The 23,249-nt window shown below is 47.8% G+C and overlaps 1 protein-coding gene across 6 annotated transcripts in view; it reads right to left on the reverse strand.

Moving 5' to 3' along the window:
* Positions 1–406: 406 nt before the first annotated feature.
* Positions 407–23,249, reverse strand: part of LOC307080070 (neuronal cell adhesion molecule-like) — a 71,830-nt gene continuing 48,987 nt past the window's right edge. For 3 of the 6 annotated variants that reach the window (XM_079742656.1, XM_079742654.1, XM_079742655.1), the window contains exons 8-28: positions 23,116–23,172; positions 21,858–21,969; positions 21,260–21,444; positions 20,430–20,564; positions 19,820–19,966; positions 19,234–19,345; positions 18,341–18,507; positions 17,769–17,916; positions 17,187–17,311; positions 16,786–16,815; positions 15,450–15,551; positions 14,634–14,831; positions 13,940–14,010; positions 13,189–13,414; positions 12,601–12,716; positions 11,880–12,084; positions 11,328–11,450; positions 10,525–10,701; positions 6,035–6,166; positions 5,532–5,610; positions 407–2,809 (exon numbers count right to left, since the gene is read on the reverse strand). In XM_079742656.1, coding sequence (XP_079598782.1) covers positions 2,548–2,809; positions 5,532–5,610; positions 6,035–6,166; positions 10,525–10,701; positions 11,328–11,450; positions 11,880–12,084; positions 12,601–12,716; positions 13,189–13,414; positions 13,940–14,010; positions 14,634–14,831; positions 15,450–15,551; positions 16,786–16,815; positions 17,187–17,311; positions 17,769–17,916; positions 18,341–18,507; positions 19,234–19,345; positions 19,820–19,966; positions 20,430–20,564; positions 21,260–21,444; positions 21,858–21,969; positions 23,116–23,172 — 2,909 coding nt within the window. In that variant the 3' untranslated portion in view covers positions 407–2,547. Of the gene's footprint in view, positions 2,810–5,531; positions 5,611–6,034; positions 6,167–8,023; positions 8,974–10,524; positions 10,702–11,327; positions 11,451–11,879; positions 12,085–12,600; positions 12,717–13,188; positions 13,415–13,939; positions 14,011–14,633; positions 14,832–15,449; positions 15,552–16,785; positions 16,816–17,186; positions 17,312–17,768; positions 17,917–18,340; positions 18,508–19,233; positions 19,346–19,819; positions 19,967–20,429; positions 20,565–21,259; positions 21,445–21,857; positions 21,970–23,115; positions 23,173–23,249 lie in introns of those variants that run through there. The other 3 variants (XM_079742658.1, XM_079742657.1, XM_079742659.1) reach the window with 3 other exon arrangements.

The following is a 23,249-nucleotide window of genomic DNA, read 5'->3' on the forward strand; positions in this document are numbered from 1 at the left end:
AAACACACACACACACACATGCAAATACAGACAACCATGCCAATACACTCAAACACTTACTATAAACACACCAAAACACATACAAAATAAACATGCAGGCACAAGAAATGCCTGTGCCAACACACAAACACACACAGTCACTAATATTTCCTGATGCTGGGAGTTAGTGTGACATCAAAGCAGTCCTCCTCGAGGCTCATTTGTGTGACTGTAGTCTCGGCATATGATGGATGCAAGCATGCTGATCTTTGACAGATAATCACTAAGATCCTTCAATAACACAGGCTGCATTCCACCCAGACACAGTCTCGTAGCTCGCACGCACACACACACACACACACACACCACCAAACAACCCGAATTAAGCAACAACAAACACCACATGGAAGGAGGATTGTATTTTATTTTTTATTCATCATATATTCCGTTTTGTGAATGTCATTCTTGCACTATATGAATAAACTTAAATAGAGAGCCAGAGAGAGAGAGAGAGAGGGAAATTCATTGTTAGTACAAACCAAAGTTTATAAAATACAAAGCCTTTTTGCAGTCTTTGCAATCACCAAAAGGAGAATATGAATTTTGGCAGTAGCTAGTAATACTGCTCAACATAATCAGAATATAGGAATAATGTACATGTATGGGTTATCGTGAATACACCCAAACTCGTATTATACTGAGATAACAGAACTCGCTCATGTCCTATTAGCATATCATAGGAATATAAACATATGCAAACCTTCTTTATAGTTAGTTACAGTACAATATACACTATGCACAGCAAAAAAAAAAAAAAGAGAAACAAACAAAAGTATGCATAAATTCTCTAGAGGTTGGATACAGTCCTATTAACAAAATAAATCATTTCCATGCACAATGCTGCCTCTGGGTCCGCGATAGAAGCGCGTTGTCACTGTACAGTCATTTAGGCTCTATTTACACATTCAACCAAAGGTTCTATGCGTCTGTAAAAAAACGAAAAAGAAAGAAAAAGAAAATACACAAAACACAAAACGTAAAAACTTGATGCAAGTTAAGTGAACACAAATCTTGTCGGCAGCATCCGTTGGTTCTCAGGGTAAGTTAATAAGTAAACGGTTCTCATGGAAAATTAACTCTATAAACGATAGCCTCGACACACACACACACACACACACATGTGAGCGTGCACACCACACACACACATGCACGCACACGCACGCACGCACTCATGGTTAAACAGTCACGCCCGTATACACTGCAGAAATACAATCATAAAACTTGTGGAGTGGAGTCAAAGGGAAATGCACTGCGCGACACTTTTGACAATATTCCTTAACATAATGAGACAGCCCTGATCAGTAGGCGCGTTCCCTCGGCTTCTTGTTTACCAAGGCATCATTAGGCGTCTCGACCGGGAAGGGCATTGACACGCTCTCGTCTTTATTAAGGGTTTGCTTCTGCAGAAGGAGAAGCAATCTTCTCTGGAGGGTGAGTGACTCTCTCACACACAGACACACACACACACACACACACACACAAACACAGTCACACACACACACAGGCACACACACTCAAGCGAACACACTGGTGTTTGCCACCTGACTCGCCCATGTAATCAGTGATTTGTGTTTTTTACAGGAAGGGATCATAACAGTGCCTATACTGGGAGTGCTGCCCTGACCTGCAGTGACCGTAGATTCAGCCTTGTATGCATAATAGACAGACATGGCACTCGGGGCCGAGGTCATGTGAGGTGAACCTCATTCTATATCTAGGTCAGATGGGGGGGACAAGAGGTCACGAGGTCAACGGGTGTGAATGATGACATGCCATGCAGCGTTGCAGTGACCTTGGTCACATGGTCACAGGTGAAGCATTCAACAGAGTGATGGAGGGGGAGGATGCGTGTGGCAGACACAGGAACACGCCGTTGAAGACAATCGCTCTCAGCGGTTTGTTACCAAAGACTCTATTTTAGACTTTCCAATTAAATGGGTTTTTGGATGGATGCTGCATATACGCTGCAACTCAAAAATGAAATGCCACTTCTTATTTCATGTTGGGGAAGAATAATGTGTTATGATCATTTGGAGGCAGATGTTTTCTTAGCATCCACTGCATAAATAGATAAGTATTCATGCCTTTGGGTTTCTAAATAACAAAATGACAAAATATTCAGTGGTTTTAGAATCCAATTAAACAGAAAAATATATCTCCCGAGAGACAAAATACCCATAGCACAAACAAATAAATCAGGATTAACTAGAAGAAAACCTGATTCTAAAAAACCACAACGATTTTGCACATTGTTTCACCTAAACCCCTCTTTTCAGTTTACAACGAGACAACACAAAGTCATTCCACACAACCGGGGCGGCCGCCATCTTGTGGACATCGACAGGTCACAAAGCGCCACTACAGTACAGAAGCAATGGGCATGTCATGGATGAAGCAGCCATGCAGTGCCAGTGGGAAAGTGTTGTGCAGGGGTGGATGGGATGGGTCGATCGGCGGGTGGGCTGGGCCGCAACTCTGCCGTTCACAGGGCCGGTCCACCAGGGGGCGCTAAACAAAGGAGTTGAGGGAGTTCATGGCGGTGGTGATAGGGGACGGGGCCTCGGAGCTCTCCGGACCCTCGCCCTGGACGGTGTCCCGGCCGATGCTCTTGCCGCTATACTGGCCGATAAAGGATCCGTCCTCGTTGAACTGCCCGTCGCCGCCGCCCTCGCTGTAGTCAACTAAACTGTCGTCACTGTCGCCTCGCTTTACCGTCCGGCCGCTAGACGGCGTGCGGCTGCCCTTTAGCGGTTTTTGGTCCTCGCTGTCGCTGAGGGAGAGAACCACATGCAGGCGTTACAGGGGATGGTGGGGTGGGGTGGTGAGGTGAATGACGCGGCGAGGACACCGCGCCAATCCGTTTCGGTTAGTTGTTTTTTTTAGATTGGAGCATTTTTTATACATGTAATGATAGCTAGCTAGAGATAGATAGATAGGTAGGTAGAATTTGTTACCAATTATTCTGAAATATTCCTGATAACAGCATATTTCACGTAATCTTGATTCCGTCAATGTGTTCAAAATATTATACTAAGATACTAAGAATAGATAGAAATAATTCAATTGGTTTTGCTCCACAGCTAAAAAAAAGAATGGCTGCTATGAATTGGTTTCCATCAGGCAGACAGGGAATATAACTCAAGCCACCGTCCTGTGTTTACATTCCCTCTGAAACCAAAGATGGAGTGGAAGGATGTGGTTGGGTGACACTAGCATTTCCCCCACACACAAAGGTTGCAGTGAAAAACAAAAACCAAAAATATGAAAAATACATCTATGCAAAGTTTCAGCCTTCACCCCCACCCACCACCTTCCCCAAGCATGATAAATCACAAACAAGAAAGAATATTCACAAAGAACAGCGTTCTTCGAACAACGGTTAGATAGCATACATGAGGTGATTTGATTAATAACAAGATGGACGACAGCCTTCAATCATAAAGCCAGCGTAAACATGACACGACACCACTGATCTAAGCGATGTCAACACAAATATTTACTGTATATGAACAGTTCCCAGGAATGAGTATTTCACGCTCGATCCAAAGAGAAGTAAAACCCACCCAATCAGATTCTGAACAATATATACGGCACATGGCATGATTACGAAGGCTTTATGATCCAATCTCAGACTCAAATGGGAAAAATGTCAAAGTCCACCAGGGATTTACTGTAAGTCATCAGGTCTACCTTTACCCTTACCTTCTCTTTACTGAGACTACACCCTCTCTCTCTCTCTCTTAAACACACACAAGACACCCACACACACACACACCCACACGCACACACTTACACAGTGTCCAAAGGAACAAACAAAGTCATCAGAAAGAGATTTAGAGTATATAAAAAGCTCTTCTGTGGGGTCATACAAAGGGCTTAAACGGCTCCCTGTGACAGTCCCAAATAATTCACAAACAAATGCCTCCTATTCCATGTTGTGTGTGAATCCACAGAACAAAAACAACAAAATAAACTGATGGTGGAATGATACATCCAGCAAGCAGTTTACTACTACTACCTGTGGTCATTGGAGAACGTCTCTCTCTCTCTCTCTCTCTCTCTCTCTCTCTCTCTCTCTCTCTCTCTCTCTCTCTCTCTCTCTCTCTCTCTCTCTCTCTCTCTCTCTCTCTCTCTCTCTCTCTCTCTCTCTCTCTCTCTCTCTCTCTCTCTCTCTCTCTCTCTCTCTCCCCCCGTTGAGTTATGTCTGTACTATTACCGTTCGGATCCGAAGGACCTTGAGGACATGGCATAGATTGCACGTACTGTATACGTTCTTTCACAAAGGCACTAAAATACTGGAGCACGTTGCCTTGTGATTTATTGGTAATCTCATGATGCGTGATTTGATGATCGAGAGGCCGGTGTGTGAATGTGTGTGTGTGTGAGCGTGCGTGTGTATATGTGTGTGTATATGTGTGTGTATGTGTGTTTGCGTGTGCGTATAGGTCTGTGAACGTGTGTGTGAATAGAAGTCCCTCTTTTATGCTCTTGAAATAAATTATTTTTCAGAATGACTGGAAGATTGGTATACACATGACAAAAAGCGTAAGCTAGGATGCTCACAATGGTCTCTCCCACATGCCAAACACTGATCCATATATCTCAATCCTTTATAACGATTTACATATTTATATATATATCCATAATATACTCATTATTTTTAACACACCATTGCCCATAGCAACATTTGATAACACATACATTTTTTTTACTCCATGCATGTCACATGAACACACTTTGTTGTATCTACCACAGCGTTGAATCCATAGATGGTCCGATTTATGCATATATCATACAAAAAGTAATATCAAATATAAAAGAAAGAACATCTTAGAAATTTGACAAATAGAAAAAAAGGTTGAAACGATTATACAATAAGTAAAGTGCATTTGTTTTATCTTGCGATCAGAGAAGCAGCATTTAAAAACAGAATGCTTGCAAGCATAGTTAAATCTTTGCAGTTAGTTAGAGGTTGGAGTAATACTGACGTTATTTCTAGGATGAGGGTCACACCTTGGGTAGCAATAACCTGATCGACCCCCGTATAATCTTGTATACTGTACATAAACTGTTAGCTTATTAACTGTACGTGGTTTTAATGCTTTGGGTGGTAAACAAGTTAAGCTTATTTGCTAAAAGATTGCAAAATGTCCCTCAAATGGACCCTATTTCTTTAGCCAAAGGATGAATCTTTAGCCACGGGAGCGTCGTGCCTCGCTGAAATTCCGAAATATAACAGTGTCCTTCCAGGTTGCGTAACACATCGCCCCCCATGTATAAACGGTCCTGAAAGCAGGGGGAAGGACGATCAACTTGTGCTTAACTGAAGTCGCTTGCTCACAGCAGGGCGCCATCTTGTCCCGTTGAGGCGTTGACCTTTAGTTCACCGGGAGTTTGTGGGTTGTAAACGGTAAGAGGGGGGGGATGGGGGCAGGACGGAGTGGCAGGGAAACGGGCTGGGGGGGAGGCCTCCAGGTGGCTGTGTTCCTCACCTGTATTCTCCAAAGGTACAGTCGTCATCCTTCATGGGCTGGAACTCGGGGTCTGTGTGAGCGTCCTCCTTTTCTTTCACTGGAGGGGGAGAGAAACCAGGACAGGTCTAAACATAACCCATGAGCAAGGGGAAGCTGGAATGGCTGATTGTGGATGCAATATTGTGAAGGGGTGTCTGTTTTTGTGTGTGTGTGTGTGTGTGTGTGTGTGTGTGTGTGTGTGTGTGTGTGTGTGTGTGTGTGTGTGTGTGTGTGTGTGTGTCTGTGTGTGTTTGTCTGCCTGCATGTGAGTGTGTTTGCATAAGTTCCTGTGTATCCTTTTGTGTGCGTGCATAATGTTTGCATATACATGTGTGTGTGTGCATATGTGCGTGCGTGCATGCGCGTGTGCCTGTTGCGGTGTGCCCATGTGTGTGCCCATGTGTGTGTGTGTGGTATGTAGGTGTGTGTGTTTGGGATTGGTGCGTGCGTAAATTTTGCGCGTGACCTTCGGCGGGACCCACCAGGGTATTTGCCTCCCTTGTTCCTCTGGATGAAGCAGATGATGAGGAGGATGAGGATGAGCAGGGCGATGGCGCACATGAGGCCGATGAACCAGCCCTGTGTGGCGATGTCCACCTGCCTGCTGGTCATAGCTGCTCAGAGGGGAGAGAGAGCGTCAGAACCGCGCTCCCACTGGAAAGGAATAGGGGGTCAATAGGTGGCTTCTGAGGGCTGGCGGAAAATGTCCTCCTCAGCTACGTTACGCTATGTTAAAATGTGTGGCGTACGTACGGTTGCCATGTGAAAGGTTTAGTATTGGTACGAGGGCGTTGTGTGAACAATACATCCAGGCGGAACATGTTGATGTTAGATCGGGGTGTTAAGACAGTGCAGAGTGGTACTGCAATTGCTGTGAATAGCAGATTTTATTAGAGATTTGAGTAAGGTTCCAGTCCACAGGCGTGCACTCACACACCATGAGACGCACACACACACACACGCAAGCATACACAAACAGAAACACACAGGCAGACACACACAGCATTCACACGAGTAGATACGGTTCGTTACATCTACGGTAAGTTGAAGGAGTGAAATGACGTAGGTCTATATTAAAAACGTTCACGGGTCTACATGAGAAGGCGATCCATCCCGCACCCACACAGATCATCCGAGCCATCACAGATCCAGCTGGTCACCACGCAACGGAAGCACACACTCCACTACACACTGTGTCTACGACCACTACGGAACATGCCAGAAACACAGGTCTTAAAGTATATCCAACTGAGAGACTCCGGTTCACAAAAAACACAAAAAAACAACAACAGACGAAAAACACCCCTTGACCAAAAAACGAAGAACACAACGCACAACCTCATTCTGTTCATCTGGCGCGGGCCGGGGCCAGGCCCCGAGGCTACAAGGCAGAGCCTGGGGTCAGGGGTCATTGACCTCCGGGGACGGGCGGGGCGGGCTCACCTGGCACCGTGACTACAAACTCCTCGGAGCGGTGTGGGGGCTGGTCGTCCAGACCCTCAGCCACCACCCGCACCCTATAGACCAGGCCTTCCTTCAGGCCCCTCAGAGCCACGCTCTGGGAGTTGTTCACATACTCTCTCTGCCACACCACCTTCTCGTCCTCCTGCTGCTCCTCGCCTCCACCTGCAGGACGGAGGAGGCAGGTGTTTTGGGTTCGCCGTCCCGGGGGTGAGCCCGCAGCGGGCGGATGGGATGGTTGTGTCGGGCGGTGGTGGCGGTGGGGACAGGGTGTTGGATGAGGACGTGTTGTGTACGACTGCAGTCGAGGCTAGCTGCGTTTTGTGGTTGCTTTGGTGTTTGGTGCCAGTTTGTGTTTTTCATGGAGTTCCTAATGAGTTAGGTACGATATTTTTAATTTGGCGTAACTATATGTGTTGAGGATGTGACTTGCCTTTATGGAATGTCTGTGATGATCTAAATGTTAACTATGGAGTTGCACTGTTTGGTGTTATGCTACTGTGATGATGGCCACGAGCAATCTCAAATATCAAATCGGGGTGAGAGAACCATACTACCATGTATTAATTGTTTATTTTTTCTTTACTTTACCGCAGGTGGGATTCACAAAAATACCTTTAACAAAATCAATTGCAACACCCAAACAAATGTGTGTGCTGCTTTACCTGTTTAGTGTTCCATTTGAGGTGATAGCGGAAAATTAGCAATTAACAATCTGGCTGCCAGCCCAGGGGCCGCGTTGAGCCAACGTCAACACGACCAATTTGTTCTACACCTGCGCACGCCAAAAAAGTTAGGAGTAGGAGTCTCTTGCCCGCTCGGTAGAACCAGCCACTCAAGTGGAATGGAGTTGCTTACTGTTTTTCAACACGTATTCTAGATACACTTTTCTCTCCGGGCCCGAGTATTCCCAACTGATCACAGGGCCTTCCACGCCCGGCACGGAGCTAATGTTCCCAAACGACGGGGCCACAGACGCCACTGTGCACACAAAGAGGGGGGAGAAAGGCACAACAAAGCTCACTATCAGCTCCCTAAAGGTCAGGTCGATCACATGCCACAGAGACGACTCCTTGGTTAGATCTATGAACCTCACAGCTCTTCTAAAAACGGTCAGAAATCGGCTGTTTTAAAAGTATCGACTATTAAATAGCAACAACGTCTTTGGAGTTACAATAAGTAAGATTGTTTTTCGTGCACCTTCGTGCATTTGAGCCACATTTCAGAACTTCAGCAATGGTATAATAGTATTGTATGATGATATGATGCAGTGGAGGTTCTTCACAAAGCTACATTTAGAATGACCAAATGCCATCTTCCTTGACAGAGATATTCAAATATATACCGCAAAAAAGATTTGAAATATAAAATAAATACAATTGACAGTGTACCTCCATCAGGCAATAAATGTTGTAGTTCAATCAAAATGTAGTGCTGCTATAGCTGCGAGGGAGTTGGCCAATGGCTTTACAAATGGTGAAGCCATCATGACAGACGATCCGAGGACAGACAGCAGCCTCAGTACAGGCCAGCATCACTCAACACGTTGTCATACCGTATCCATCACTGTCTAGGAAGCTGGTCATGGATTATGGGCCGGGCCCCACGGTGCGATGGCAATGCAAAATAGCACTGTACACTGTAAATGCTCCTGAAATTCTGAAATGTAACCTTGCTCAAGCGGGATTCCCTACACCGATAGAAAACTCTCCAAAGAACAGCTACAGCTGGTAACCAAATTAGGCATGAACGCATTTGCAAGGGAATTCTTCATAAACCTTGAAGAAGATCCAAGCAGAGATCAAATCGATCCAAATGACCACTACATGTCACTCAAGCCCTTCGAGAAGCTAAGGAGGTGGACAAGACACAACGGCTCGGTTCGTATTAACGTCTGTACCCTTGCGGATGGGGAGGCGGGGAGGAGACGGTGCAATGGGATGAGAGGCTTGGATAATTCCTGAAACAACACAGAGAAACGGTAAAGACCTCAAGGCACACACACACACACAAACACACACACACACACAACCACACACACACACACACGCAAACTCACGCATACGTGCACACGAGCACACCAAAACAGAGGCAGAGCAAGACGCAGACACGCATAAACAGCAGCCAGGTGGATACAGCGCGCAGCACAGTGGTGGTTATACATAAGCCTGAAGTGTGTTCACTGGCATGCCAAGCCAAACATCTCCAGCCATGCATTGATCAGCAGCATCACTGAGCAGCAGCCCTCACACAGAGGGAGAGGGAGAGAGCGGGAAGTCATACAAAATACAGCATTAAAAAATAAAAATTAAAAATAAAGTGTTATCATCCAATGCTATGTGGTCATTGGGGCAAAAGGCTTTAGCAAAAGCGGCTTATGGTGAATTTGGATACCCGCCTGTCAAAGTTAATGACTTGCATCTGAATTCACAATGAATTCAGACGCCTGCTTTTCATATTAATGACATGTTTCTGTATCCAGATACCTGTCATTCATTTGTGGAGCAGGTATCTCAATTCACTGCGAATTCAGATGCCTGCTTCTCATATGAATGACCTGCACCTGCTACTCATATTAATGACAAGTATCTGAATGTGAATTCACAGTGAATTCAGATACATGTCATTCATATGAGAAGCAGGTTGCATGTCGTTGAAGGATGCCTTCAGGATAGGCTGTGGACCCGGGGGATCGAACCAAGTACCTTTCGGCTGGGAGTCGAACCCCCTTAGCCCAAACACTACCCCCCGCCCCCATCACACATCTGAGACACCCCCTCCGTTGCTTCATCAATGTGTTTCCTCATTATCAAAGGTCTGCATGAAGCGATGCGGAGACAGATAGGGAGGCTGGGGCTGGATGAGGAGGACATGCTGAATGTATTCAGGATGGTAAAAATCATGCACATTTATAATGGCTACCATCGGTACCTGGGTTGTCATCTATCTGATGAGGTATAAACGCTTGTGTAGAGAAATGGGTCAGAGAGACACATGTCAGCCAACAGTAGAGTATGGAGTTGTCGTTTTTTGATTAAAGTTGTTTAATTCGGAAGTCGATAAGGGCTGTAGAGGCGGAATAATATTCAAGCATTGCTTCATTTCACAGTGTTTGAGTCCAATCTTTGTGACGTGTGCAGTGAATCACGATAAACTGGGTCAGCAGATTTGACGTGTGCAGAGTCATGTGTTATGTCATGCTGTGCAAAATAAATGCACATTGTATAAGATCACACGCTAGGGGAACGTCAATGGGCACGATGTACATTATGAAGCACGTACAAGATAAGACATTGGGAAGAAAGGGTCCCACGACATTAATCCACGGAGAACGCGACCGACAGTCTCCGTGGATTTTGTGGGATCCTTCAAATCCGATCTAGCAACGGTACCTCCCGGAAAATGAATCTCCGGAATATGCATATCTCACATAAACATCTGAGAAATGTTCTTATTGAGGTATTTCGGTGGGGGTCATCCACTGTAGGGGGGGGTCACCCCTTCGGCTTACCTTCGTCCATGATCGTCACGGCCTCCTGTGGGATGGCGGGTCCAGCCCCCTTGGCTGTTTTGGCGCTCAAATAGAACTTGTAGCGCGTGCTGTACTTGAGGTGGGGCAGGGTGACGTTGGTCTCGTTGGGGCCCAGGGACAGCTCCTTGGCTGGGCCTGGCTCGTTGAAACTATTGACTGGAGGAACCAGGAGAAGCCAGGGTGAACCAGGCCCGAGGAGGGCGGGGGGCAGGGGGGGGGGGGGGAAGGGGGAGCAGGAGGGGTGGAAACGAAAGGTGGGGAGTCGGGGCGATGGTAGTGATGGGATGGGCGAGAAAAGAGAAGTGGGATCCGTAGCCGGGGGAAGTAGCGAGATGGGGCGGGTGTGGGGGTTGGGTGGGGGGGTTAGATGGTGGGTGATGAGACGAAAGGGGATTAAAGTCAGAGGTTAGGGGATTTAGTAAACGGGAGAGGTTGGAGTGGAGGAAGTGGCACAGGGCGCAGGGTTAATATGTACCATCGTACCCGGCGGAGGAGTACACGTACGGAACGCCTACGTCTGTTTAACGGAACAAGCTCCCCGTGTTTTTTCCCGTGGTTCTTATTACAAGCGGTTAAGCCATTCCCAACGGGATGCCCGGAACACCACCAGACCTACATACTAGACTGATGAATTCAGATGTGGAGTCATGGCTCAGCGGTTATGTCGATGTCCTATTTAAGCGCGGTGCCATTATTAATATTGCTGTGCTTATGAAACCTTCGACACCCGTTATGAAGTAGATTAATCCGGTTTAATCCGGTCTAATGTTGTGATGTCATACCTGGCTGGTAGGTGAGGGTGTAGCCGGTGAGCCGGCCGTTCTGGTCCTTGGGGGGACCCCACTCAAGGGTCAGGGAGTCCAGGCCCGGATCTGACACCGTCAGGAACGACGGGATGCCGGGGACTGCAGGGAAAACAAGGAGCACTGTGTCGGTCTCACTGTGTAACGCTGTCTGTCTCACCCACAGACTCATGGAGGAGGACAGCAGTGCTGACAGGAGACAGCAAGGGCTAGGATGAGAGAGACGGGTGGGTATTTATAGAAAGAGATCGTAAAAACAGAGACGGAAAAAGATTGAAAGGGGGAGAAGAGAGAAGGAAAGAAAGACAAAGCATAGAATAGTCCAGGAACAAAGGAAGACAGAAAGAGAGACAAAATGTAACAAATCCAACGACGTTCAAAAGTATAGAGAAAGATTCTAGCGAGACATCAATTTTTCACATCGCCCTAGAAACCAAAACAACAGCAACAACCACAACAACGACAACAACCGGGAGGAACCATAGCACAGACATCTCCCCCACGCCCGCACGGCTCCCCAGCGCTACACACCTCCTTCGAGGGTCTCGAACGTCTGGCTGGGGCTGGGCGGGCCCTCTCCCTTGCCGTTGTACACGCGCACGTTGAGCGAGTAGTGGCTGGAGGGCTTCAGCCCGGGCACCATGCCGTGGGTGTGGTTCCCGCTGAAGTCCAGGATCTGCTTCTCCACGTGGCGGGGGTTGTGCTTGTGGAGGCTGAGCTCCCTCCAGTAGTACACCTGGTACATCGAACGGTTGGTTCAGCTTGAGAGTCATGTACATTAAATCCACACGACGGTGCATTTTTACACGGCCCTTAGGTAGAACAGCAAAACAGCACTGTCAACGAATTAGAATATCGAACTATCTTCAAGTCTTCAAAGTTATGTCGGGAAACCTCTCGAGGTTACCAAGTACTCTGTGTGTCTGTGTGGGACTGTGTATGTGTGCGTGTGCGTGTGTGTGTGTGTGTGTGTGTGTGTGTGTGGGTGTGTGTGTTTGTGTGCATGAGTGTGTGTGCGTTTGTATGTGTGCCTTTGTGAGTTGTTTGTGTGTGTCCCTGTGTGTGTCCCTGTGTGTGTGTGTGTGTGGGGGGGGGGGGGGGGGGGGGGGGGGGGATGCGCATGCAAGAGTGTGTGTGTGTGTGTGTGTGTGTGTGTGTGTGTGTGTGTGTGTGTGTGTGTGTGTGTGTGTGTATGTTCGTGTGTGTGTACCTGTGGGTTTGTGTGTGTGCATGTCTTGTTATTGCCACTCACCTTGTACCCCCTCAGGTGTCCCCGAATGGACTTGAGGGACACGGGGTCCCAGTGCACCTCTACCAGGGTGCTGTTCACCACCAGGACCTGGGTGTTGTCTGGGGCGGCCACTGGCACTGGAGGACACAGCGTTCACACCACAGCATCAACACACTAGCTATAGAAATATAGATAGATCTGTAGATAGATATGTCCTCATATACCCTGAAACAGACTGGCCAGATAGTAAGACGTATAGATATGTCCTTAAACGTCATGGACAAGACCATAGCGTAACACACTGGATAACGATATAAATATAGATAAAGGTAGGTCCTCATAGATCCTGGACAGGACCATAGCATTAACACACTGGATGTATTGATAAATCAAGTCTAAAGCCAATATAGACGTCTCATCCTCCATCCCGCATAAATGCATTTTAATATTTGATTTTGTATTTTGTTTTATACGTTATATATTTGTAGCTGATGAATGTTCGGTGACTTTACTTGACGGGACTTACTTAAAGTATCTATCACAAATCAACACAATATTTTTATCTTTTTCCAATGAAGGAATCCTTGAACGGTATTCACGCAGACTCACAGTCCTCTCCGGAGTGCCCATGGGCCACGGCAGGCTCAGGCCCGCTGCCGTGCTTGTTCAGGGCCTGCACCTTCAGCTCGTAGGGGGAGAAGGTGGGCGTTCCCGAAACCACAAACTTGGAGACGTTGGCCACGACCACGGAGGTCCAGTCCGTGTCCACGTCCTTCAGCCTCCACATCACCTTGTACTTCAGCATGGGCCCGTTGGCCTGGATCCCCTTCAGCGGCTGGAGAGAAGACACCGAGAACACAGATGTCACGTTCAAGCTTCTACTAAATTAAGAATGAGCTCTCCGAGGGCAAGGCTGGGACGCCTATAGCTGAATGTAAATGGTCAATGGACTGCATTTATAATGCGCTTTTTAATCCAGTGGCCAGTGGCTAGTGATTAACATTCACCCATGGAGGCGTCAACCACGCAAGGCGACGGCCGGCTCGTTCGAGAGCTGTCAGGGTTAGGGGTCCCGCTCAGTGACACCTCCACACACTCCACAAGACTTTTCTTTCAATAAAGTCCCCCCCCCTCCCACCCAACTTCTCTATGGTGCACAAGGCCGGACCACTTCGGTCAGCCAATGATGTCTGGATCCCATCGTTCCAATCATCACATCAGTGTTTTCCAAAACCACCACATGCCAACGGCATATGTGTCCACTCTGAGTCCACTTCAAGGTTTCTTTATGATTTCTGTGCGCAATGGTCAACAATCAAACAGCGAGGAGAAAGTAGTGTCTGTTAAGGGCTTTTCTTGCCTTCCACGATATGACCAGGTTGTTGTGTTCAGTGCCATATCCGTGTACTCCAGTTGGGTTTTCGTCGGGAGCTGGGAAGAAAAAACGAAACACATGAATCAGCACTAGTTTCCTCCCAGAGTGGGGCTGAGGAGCCGTAACTTGATTCCCTGTTGTCGACATAAAAATGTAGTACACATTTAGCCATTAGCCAATCAGCCAACGCTTTCAGCCGGAGAGACTTTCAAGTCCGGCTGAGAAAAACCGAAAGCATTCAATCGATATCGGAAATGCAAAGCGGTTCAAAACAAACCCAACCAGATATTAAGAGCAGCAGCAGCAGCAGTCGGGCGAAAGTGAGCCAGTGACACACAACAACAGCGCTTTTAGAAACAGACAGGTCTGTTAAGGGGCTCCCAGTAGCCATGAGCCTTCAGGTGGATTTCAGCTGTTCAATATTTCACCACGGTATGAAATATTTACAGCCCATTCAATAGCACCGGTCTGCATCACAGCGAGCCCTCTATCACAAAAGACATCTTTCAATATATTTCACCCAAAACGTTGAAAGACGTCTCGCTTCGTCATCGGATCTCTCGACCGTGGAATACAACTTTATTTTTTAAAGCGCGCAGCGATGAGTACCAGTCCCCAAATAACAGTGGCGGCTGTGTGTTGCATTGTGTGCAGCTGAGCAATGCAGCGGCGTACTCACATGCAGGCTCGGTCTTGTACATCCTGGAGGGGGCGCTGGGACGGCTGAGCCCCACTGCGTTCAGCGCCAGCACCCTGAAGGTGTAGTGGGCGTAGGGGGACAGCTGAAGGCTGGCGGTGGTCCGAGTGCCCGCCGCCTCCGTCAGGTTGTGCCAGTGTCCGCGGTGGTGCAGGGAGTCCTCGTACTGAATCAGGAACTCTGACAGCCCGAGGGAAGACACGCCGTTTTAACATCCGGTGATTCTATCCATCACATGGCTGTCTTAATTCTTATATATATTTCTTTGGTTTTCTTTCATATTTCCTCCATATTTCTCTCAATCCATAATTGGAAAATATGCATTTTATTGGATTAAATATCCTCTCTAAAGGAAGATCCGGTTTTCTAGGTGTTTATATGATACAACTAAAGCGCTTTGAGCTATTGCACAAGCATGATTACGTAGCACTCATCGGAGAGCTCCTATTGTAAGTAGGTGTCACTCAGTCGGACAAATTGAACATTTTCAGTTTGTTTGCCCAACTGTGAGCAAGCAAAAATTTAAATAAACACTATGTCCACGTTCTATATATGCAAACATGACAACAGTCTTCAGTGAGTGAGTTATGGGCCCTACTGAAAAACACTCACGCATACGCCATCATCATTAACGTAGCGTTAGGGACAGACTAACACACACACACTCACTCGCACGCACACACTTACACTCACACTCATACACTCTCTCTCTCACACACACACACACACACACACACACACACACACACACACACACACACGCGCGCGCGCACACACACACACAGCGGGGAGGCGTACTCTCGATGGGGGAGTTGTTCTCATCTCCTGGCGTCCAGGTGAGCTGGACGCTCCGCTCCTTCTTGTCTGTGAGCTCCAGATCCGTGGGCGGATCCGGGCGCTCTGGAGAGGAAATACAAACAAACCAAACCTTCAGCCCGCCGGCTAGCCCGTACATTCAGACGGAGCTTCCAGGAAAGCACAAGCACACGTACACACGGAGCAGTACGAGTATCATGCAATGCCACAGATAGACCCGTAAAAAAAAAAAAAGGAAAGTGCGAGGAATCTGGTGAGGGTGGGTACGTAAGTTAACTCGGAACGTCTCTGATCGGTCCTAGACCCGTAGAACTGGTTCTCTGTGGTGCAACCATCAACCATCTCAGAGTGCAGGCTGGTTACTTCTACTCATGCTTTATACGTTTGGAACTCCCAGAACGACCCACGATGCAATCTGGCAGGGTTGCATTCAATGAGTAGGACAGTCAAGTCAAGTTAATAGCAGCATTCAAGCGGCTAAGTCGGACTGTAACGGTATGGTAATCGGAAATGTAATAATTTACTTCAAAGTATCACATGCATATGAAAACATCTCCAAAATGGTCCCCTGAGATGATGCTGGGGTGAGGTGTGAGTCAGAGAGCACGGTAGATCAGCTGAATCATCACTTTCAAATGATCTCATATGATGGGAAGATTATGGTAAAACGCTGGGCTTAAAAAAACGTCAATCTTCACATTCCAAACGGAGCTCAAAAATAACTGCCAGCCAGCTCAATCATATCATAATTTAGTCTCTCATAGCTGGGATCCAGCAGTATAACTATGTTATAGCACGACTTCTGGGGGAGAGGATGAATCCTTCAGAAGGGTTTTTTAATAAGTGTGTTTCTACGTGGGCAAGTCGACACTGTGTTGATTTGAAACCTTTCCAGACCCTTTCTCTAAGAACGTAGTTGTACGGACAGGAGGTTTCAGCTCTTTAGCCTTAGCGGGAAACATTTTCTAGTGCAGTCCGAGTTTGTGATTGCTGTCAGCCCTGGTTCAGAAACAAGATTGGTCAAAACAAAAGCAAAAGAAAGTGAAACTCCTCTATTTACCCAGATTTGAGCTGGTCTGCTATAAGACGCGAGATGATTAATTTGTTAGACTACAATGAATATAATGAATTGCACTGTTCAGAAACGAAGACAAAAATGACAAAATAAAACACAATACCCAACACTTGATCACAGTCACATGACATTACAATACATATCCCATGCCATCCCGTGCCATGCTATCACCAACAGGTCTAGACAACCAAAGCGCCACCCAGCCACATCTGGAGGCCCATGGCGTGACGCGGGGCGCTTTACCGTAGACAACAGCAGGAGTGGGCTCGGCCTCTGCCGCACAGGAAGGCGTTATGTGCAAAGGGTGGGAAGCGAACAAGGGTTTAGTCATAGTCAACCGTTTTTTCTACGAATACAACAATGAAATATTCATCCACGGCGATAATCGCCCCCCCCCCCCCCCCCCCGGATCCGCTCAGAGTCTCCGAAACCCTGACCGAGCCTGGAAGCAATTAACCTTGATGAGGCTCGGAGACACATCCTGGAGGTGAGCGAGACGGGGACAAACACACTTAGCGGCTCACCGGAGGCTGCGAAGGTTAGTTGTCGGGAGGGAAAAAAGTAGTCATGAAGTTGTTGGAGGAGGAATAGGAATACAGAGCCTCCCGGCCTAGCTGGGAGCGGGCGCGGGTCGGGGTACGTACCGACGACAGAGAGCTCAGCGCTGGCCGAGTCGTGGTCCAGGGTGGTGTTCATGATGCAGGTGTAGACGCCCTCATCTCCCTCCGTCACCTCCGCGATGGTCAGGGTGTCCGAGTCTACGATGAACCTGTTTGAACCGGAAGGACGTTAGCAAAATAGGGACAACAGGGTCAGTCCAGATCTGTTGCGTATCAATTCTGGATACACAGTGAATATATCCATTATCCTGGATTTACCATCTGGGATTAAGAAAGTTAATTTTATTTTATATTTATAATTTTAAGTATGTCTATAGTCAATAGTAAACATTTGATTGCTATGACATCTGAACTACACATCCACGTTAATGTAATAAGTAATTCAACATTTCCAAGAAGACGAGGAAAGGGTTTGAAACAAAGTCAGAACCGGCCCCAAGTTCAGCCAATCAGAAACAAGTGATTGAAAAGCAATTTCTTTGTTCCAACAGTTTGAATTCAGTGTTCGATCAGGCGCTCTTTAAAACCACAGTGAAGAATAAAGTACATTTGAAGATGCTGTAACAGAAGAGCATTCGCTTGGGGAAGCACAGGAAGGTAGCCGACCTTTCATCGTCGGGCAGCTCGTCGTTGTCTTTAAGCCAGGTCATGGTGGGGAGGAGCGAGGGGTCGTGGGTCACCTTGCACTCAAACACCGCCGACATGCCCCTCTGCACCACCTTGTACTCGGGCTGTCTCATGATGCGGGTCGGATCTGGCGGAGAGGGGGTCGGAGGTGATTCACCACAGATTACATTTCAGAAGATCATTTCGTTGCTAGGGTTCAATTGTAATACGGGCTGATCGTATTTCTCAAACGTCGGAAACCAGACACAGAGTACAACACACCTCGGGGGCGTGTTAGTAGAGACAAGAGGGCATTCAGAGCAGCTCAAAACAAAAAAGATATGGCAAAAATATATCCAAGGTTTACCCCGAAGGCACCAAAATAACAAAAACCAAAAACTCGCAAATATCTACAAAAAAACAACAACCGAGAGTTAATACAACTAGAAATGCATAACCTGAATAGTGGTGCATTTGTAATATGTTGGCAAAGATTGCCGTAGGATGCTAATCAGGAGCTACATGCTAACAAACAATCTATGTGCTTCGACAGACAAGTCTGTGTTGCTCACCTTTGACCTCCAGGTAGACGTGGTTCTCGTAGGTGCCCAGGGAGTTGCGGGCTACGCAGGTGTACTTCCCACTGTAGAGGGCCTGCGCCACGTGGACCTCCAGGGTCCCGTTCTCGTGGATCACGTACGGCTCCCCATCCAGGGTGCTGGAGCTGCCATCTTTGAACCTGAAAGTCAAGCAGAACACGGGAGTGTGAGTCTGTGTACCAGTGATGGGAGTTAGCCGGAGACCAGTAGGCGAGTCTCTGAACCAGTGATGGGAGTTAGCCTGAGACCAGCAGGCCAGTCTGTGTACCAGTGATGGGAGTTAGCCTGAGCCCAGCAGGCCAGTCTCTGAACCAGTGATGGGAGTTAGCCTGAGACCCGCAGGCCAGTCTCTGAACCAGTAATGGGAGTTAGCCTGACACAGGCGTTTTTTGCATACAAGGTCTTGCGAGGGACTTAACACAATAGATTAATAGATTAGATGTGATAAAACTAAATAAAGACAAATACGAGACCCTCGACGGACAAAACAGGCAGGTGTGGTAGTATGTGAAGACAGTGAATTTTAAATGGAACAATGGAGTCCTATAAAGTGCACAGGAGGGTAGATCTGCACGCTATTAATTAATCAAGAACGATTGGATACGGTTATTAGAGTTCCTCAAAATAAATATACATAAATAAATGCAAATAGACAACACATACTGTTCCTTTAAATATACACATTCAAACTGGGTAGAGGATTATCATTTAGTCTGAATAAAGCACACACAAGCAAACATCGACGCGTCCGTCGACTTACGGCACGTCCACCTTATCAAATACCGCCGAGGCGACACTATTTGATATGAAGTCATTTGATATTAAGCCTCTTTGATATTGAGGTGGTTTGATATCAGCAGACTCACCACGTGATCTTGGGGATGGGGGAGCCAAAGGAAGCGCAGTCCATCAGGGCGCGGTGGTGTCTGATCACCTGGTACACCTTCTCTGCCTGGGTCAGCACCCTGGGGGGCTCGGCTGGGGGGGGGGGGGGGGGGGCAGACAAGCACAAGCCTTTTACAGACAGCACCCAGCTGTGCGGACACGCCCAACCTCCTAAAATCAATGCGATCAAGAGCATCATTTACATGTAGGCCCTACATGTAAATTATGCTCTTGATCGCATCTTTTGATTAAAGCGTCTGCTAAATGCCCTATGTTGTAGGGCATTTAGCAGACACTTTTATCCAAAGACACTCTCAGTAAGTGCAATAAGTACAAACAACAATATATCGCCGTTTGTACAGTAGAGATCATCGTATAAACAAGTACCAAGCATTTACAATGGCTTAGTAACCCAGTCCCCGAATACAACAACGCTAGCTAGGATAAGACGCTACACAATGCTAAGTAATATTTTCTTGAAGTGCCATCAGAGCCATGGAGCGAGGAGGGAGAAGTGTATGTTTGTGAGGGGATGGGTCCCTCTGTGGTTCCGGCGCCCTGACTCACAGAGCACGTTGACGAAGGCGTTGGCAAGCAGGTAGCCGTACTCGTTGGACACGTTGCACTGGTACACGGCGCTGGCCCCCGGCTGAACCTCGCTGAAGATGACCGAGTCGTCCTCCACCCGCCGGCTGGGGTCGTCGTCGATGGAGTCTGGGCAGACGAGGAGGAGGGAGGAGGAGAAGGAGGAGGAGAAGGAGGCGAAGGGGGAGTTGTTTCATGTAAGTTAAGTCAGGTACGAGGAATCCTTGAGACAGAAAATTTGGGTGTCAAAGGCAAAAATACAGGCCAGCCACAGCAATATAATTGTAAAAGAGATTAAAAGGGGTTAAAAAAAACTATACAAATTTGATACAAATAAGAATATGAAAATAACTACTAAATACACCAAAAATATGTCTACATAACTAGTAAAAATAAATGCAAAGACATTTTCTTTCGGTGGGGAAAGGGGAAAGGGGAAGAGGGGGAGAGGGGGAGAGGAGCAGAGGAGGAGTGGGAAGAGAGAAGAGTAGAGGAGAGAGAGAAGGGGAGAGGAGGAGAGTAGGAGGGAGAGGGGGAGAGGGAGGGAGAAGAGGACAGGAGGAGGTTGTGTTGAACAGGTGGGTTCACTTACTCTCCACAGGGATGCCGTTCATGGACCAGGCGATGGAGGGCTTCGGGGTGCCGCTGGCTCGGCAGGTGAGCACCCCGGTCTCCCTGGGAGCCAGCACCAGGTTACGAGGTGGGCCGCTGATCCAGTACGGAGCAGCTGGAAGCAGTGCGCAGCACGGCGGCGGCGGCAGGTGGAGAGTGGGAGAATTAATCACACAGAACACACTACAGAGCCCTGCTGTCTGCTCCACGCATAAATCAATTACACAGTGGGTGAAGAGAGAGAGAGAGACAGAGAGAGACAGAGACAGAGACAGAGAGAGAGAGACAGAGAGAGAGAGAGAGAGAGACAGAGAGAGAGAGACAGAGAGAGACAGAGACAGAGAGGGACAGAGAGAGACAGAGATGGAATAAGATGGAGGGAGAGACACAGAGAGAGAGATGGGGAAAGATGGAGTGAGAGAGACAGTGAGAGAGACACAGAGAGAGAGAGAGATGGAGGGAGAGAGACAAAGATAGAGACTGACAGAGACAGACAGAGATGGAATAAGATGGAGGGAGAGACACAGAGAGAGAGATGGGGAAAGATGGAGTGAGAGAGACAGTGACAGAGACACAGAGCGAGAGAGAGATGGAGGGAGAGAGAAATGGAGAGGGAGAGACAAAGAGAGGGAGAGACAGAGAGAAGGAGATGGGAAAGAGGGAGAGAGAGAGAGGGGGAGAGAGAGAGAGGGGGAGAGAGGCTGACTTTGGAGTGAACAAGTGTGAGCAAGGTAACAGATACGCAGAGAGCGAGAGAGAGCGAGAGAGAGAGAGAGAGAGTGCGAGCGCGCGCTCCACCACGTCACCCACCTCTGACGGTGACCCGGATGTTGTGGTGGGCGGAGCCAAGCTGGTTCTTGGCGGAGCAGCGGTACTCCCCGGCGTCGGACTCGGACACGTTGACGATGCACAGCGTCTTCTGGTTGTGCAGGAAGGAGGTGCGCTTGGTCGGGAGATCTCCGCCCAGTTTGGTCCACGACACCTGGGGAGTGGGCCTGCAGCCAGGGTCCAAGAGGAGAGGAGGAGGGGAGGAGGAGGGGAGGGAAGGGAGGGAGGGAAGGGAGGGAAAGGAGGGAGGGAAGGAGGGAGGGAGGGAGGGAGGGAGGGAGGGAGAAAAGGAGTGAGGCAAGGGATGGAATGAGGGAGGGAGGGAGAAAAGGGAGAAAGGAAAGGATGGAATGAGGGCGGGAGGGAGGGAGAGAGGGAGAGAGGGAGAAAGGGAGTAAAGGAATGAGGGTGGTAATGAGGGGAGGCAGGGAGAGAGGGAAAGGGGGAAGGACGGAAGGGAGGAAAGGAGAGAAGCAGGGACACAAAACAGGGGGTGTAAACAGAGAGCGGACACATAAACATGATTTACCCATGCGAGTGGGCATGGAGGTGAATACATGCATATATTTGTCTCACTCACAGGCCCTCGGCGATACACTCCAGCTCCAGGACCTGCCCCCGCAGGACCAGCTGAGCGCTGGAAGGACCGGACGGGATGAGGAAGGTGGGCTTCCTGTCGTCCGCTGGGGCTTCTGTTTTTAAACACACACACACACACAGGCACGCACACAAGCACACGCGCACACACGCAGGCAGGCACGCAGGCCGGCAGGAAGGCAGCCACACACAAACGCAAACACAGACACCCTTTGCTGTTTACTTTCCGGTTTCAGAAGCAATTTGCTTTACAAACAATTTGTTGAATGGCCATTATTGGCTTTGTGGGGTTTGTCTAAGGCTGGGGATTTAAAGAAATCTCTCACTTTGTCGCTGATTTTCTGTGTAATAGCCTTTTTGTTAAAAGCCAATCAATTACTGTGATGGTTGCTGCTTCTGGGCTAATCAGGCAGAGCCAGCCTAACTACTGCTCACAAGCTCACAAAAGACCGTTGAAATGTGACACCAACAGGAGTGGGTTCATCACACTCATGACCAATGACATCACGGGATTAGAGAGAACTCATTTCCCAAGGTCTTGTAATCCTAAAGTGGGGGTTGCTTTGTTTCACCTGTTCCTCTGTGAGCCTGTGAGATAGCAGCATGGTCTAGCATCTGCAGGTTCACTCAGAACAGCCCAGCCTGTCTTCTGACAGAGCTGGTATTTTGATGTATGGGAATTCCATTGCGTTGAATGCTCTGGTATGACTTGTTGAACATAGAATACATTAATGAAAACAATAACAAAACAAAGAAAGGGGGACAAACACTTTTGGGAAACACGCAGGGATGACTGGGATAATGATGACATGGCATTGTGTTTACAGCGGTTGTTGTTACTAGAGCATGAGATTTACGGAGCCAACGTCGATGGTAGTGGACAAGGAGACCGAAAGGGAGAGAGGAAATTAGCAGAGAATTGAGAAGGTAGGAGGGGGATCAAAATGTGGGTATAATTGGTAGGTTAAAAGAAAAGGGGGACGTTTTTGGTGCTCTGAAAGGTGATTAGACTTATACTGGGATAATATGTTAAAAGGTAAGTTGTGATCAGGTTGAAGCAAGTATTAGAGCGACTTCAAGGAAGTGTGATATCCGAAGGAGTGAGACATTTGGGTTGGAGTTAATCTGGGTTGATGAGAGAGTCCGGGGAGAGGGTTAAACGAAGACGAGCCATTAGTGTTCGGGTAGAAGCCGGGATTTCGCGAGAGGACGACTGGACACTAGGGGGTGCCAAAACTCACCACTAAATAAATCAGTCTCATTGTAAAAATCTGCCATTGTCTCATTGATTGCATCCACTGTAACACAACAGAAAATCAAACATGCCACAAGTTGAAATCAACACACAGAAAATGCCACAGGAAAAGGTAAACAA

Source organism: Pollachius pollachius, assembly GCF_949987615.1.
Source record: "Pollachius pollachius genome assembly, chromosome: 9".
In the NCBI taxonomy this organism is placed as follows: domain Eukaryota; kingdom Metazoa; phylum Chordata; class Actinopteri; order Gadiformes; family Gadidae; genus Pollachius; species Pollachius pollachius.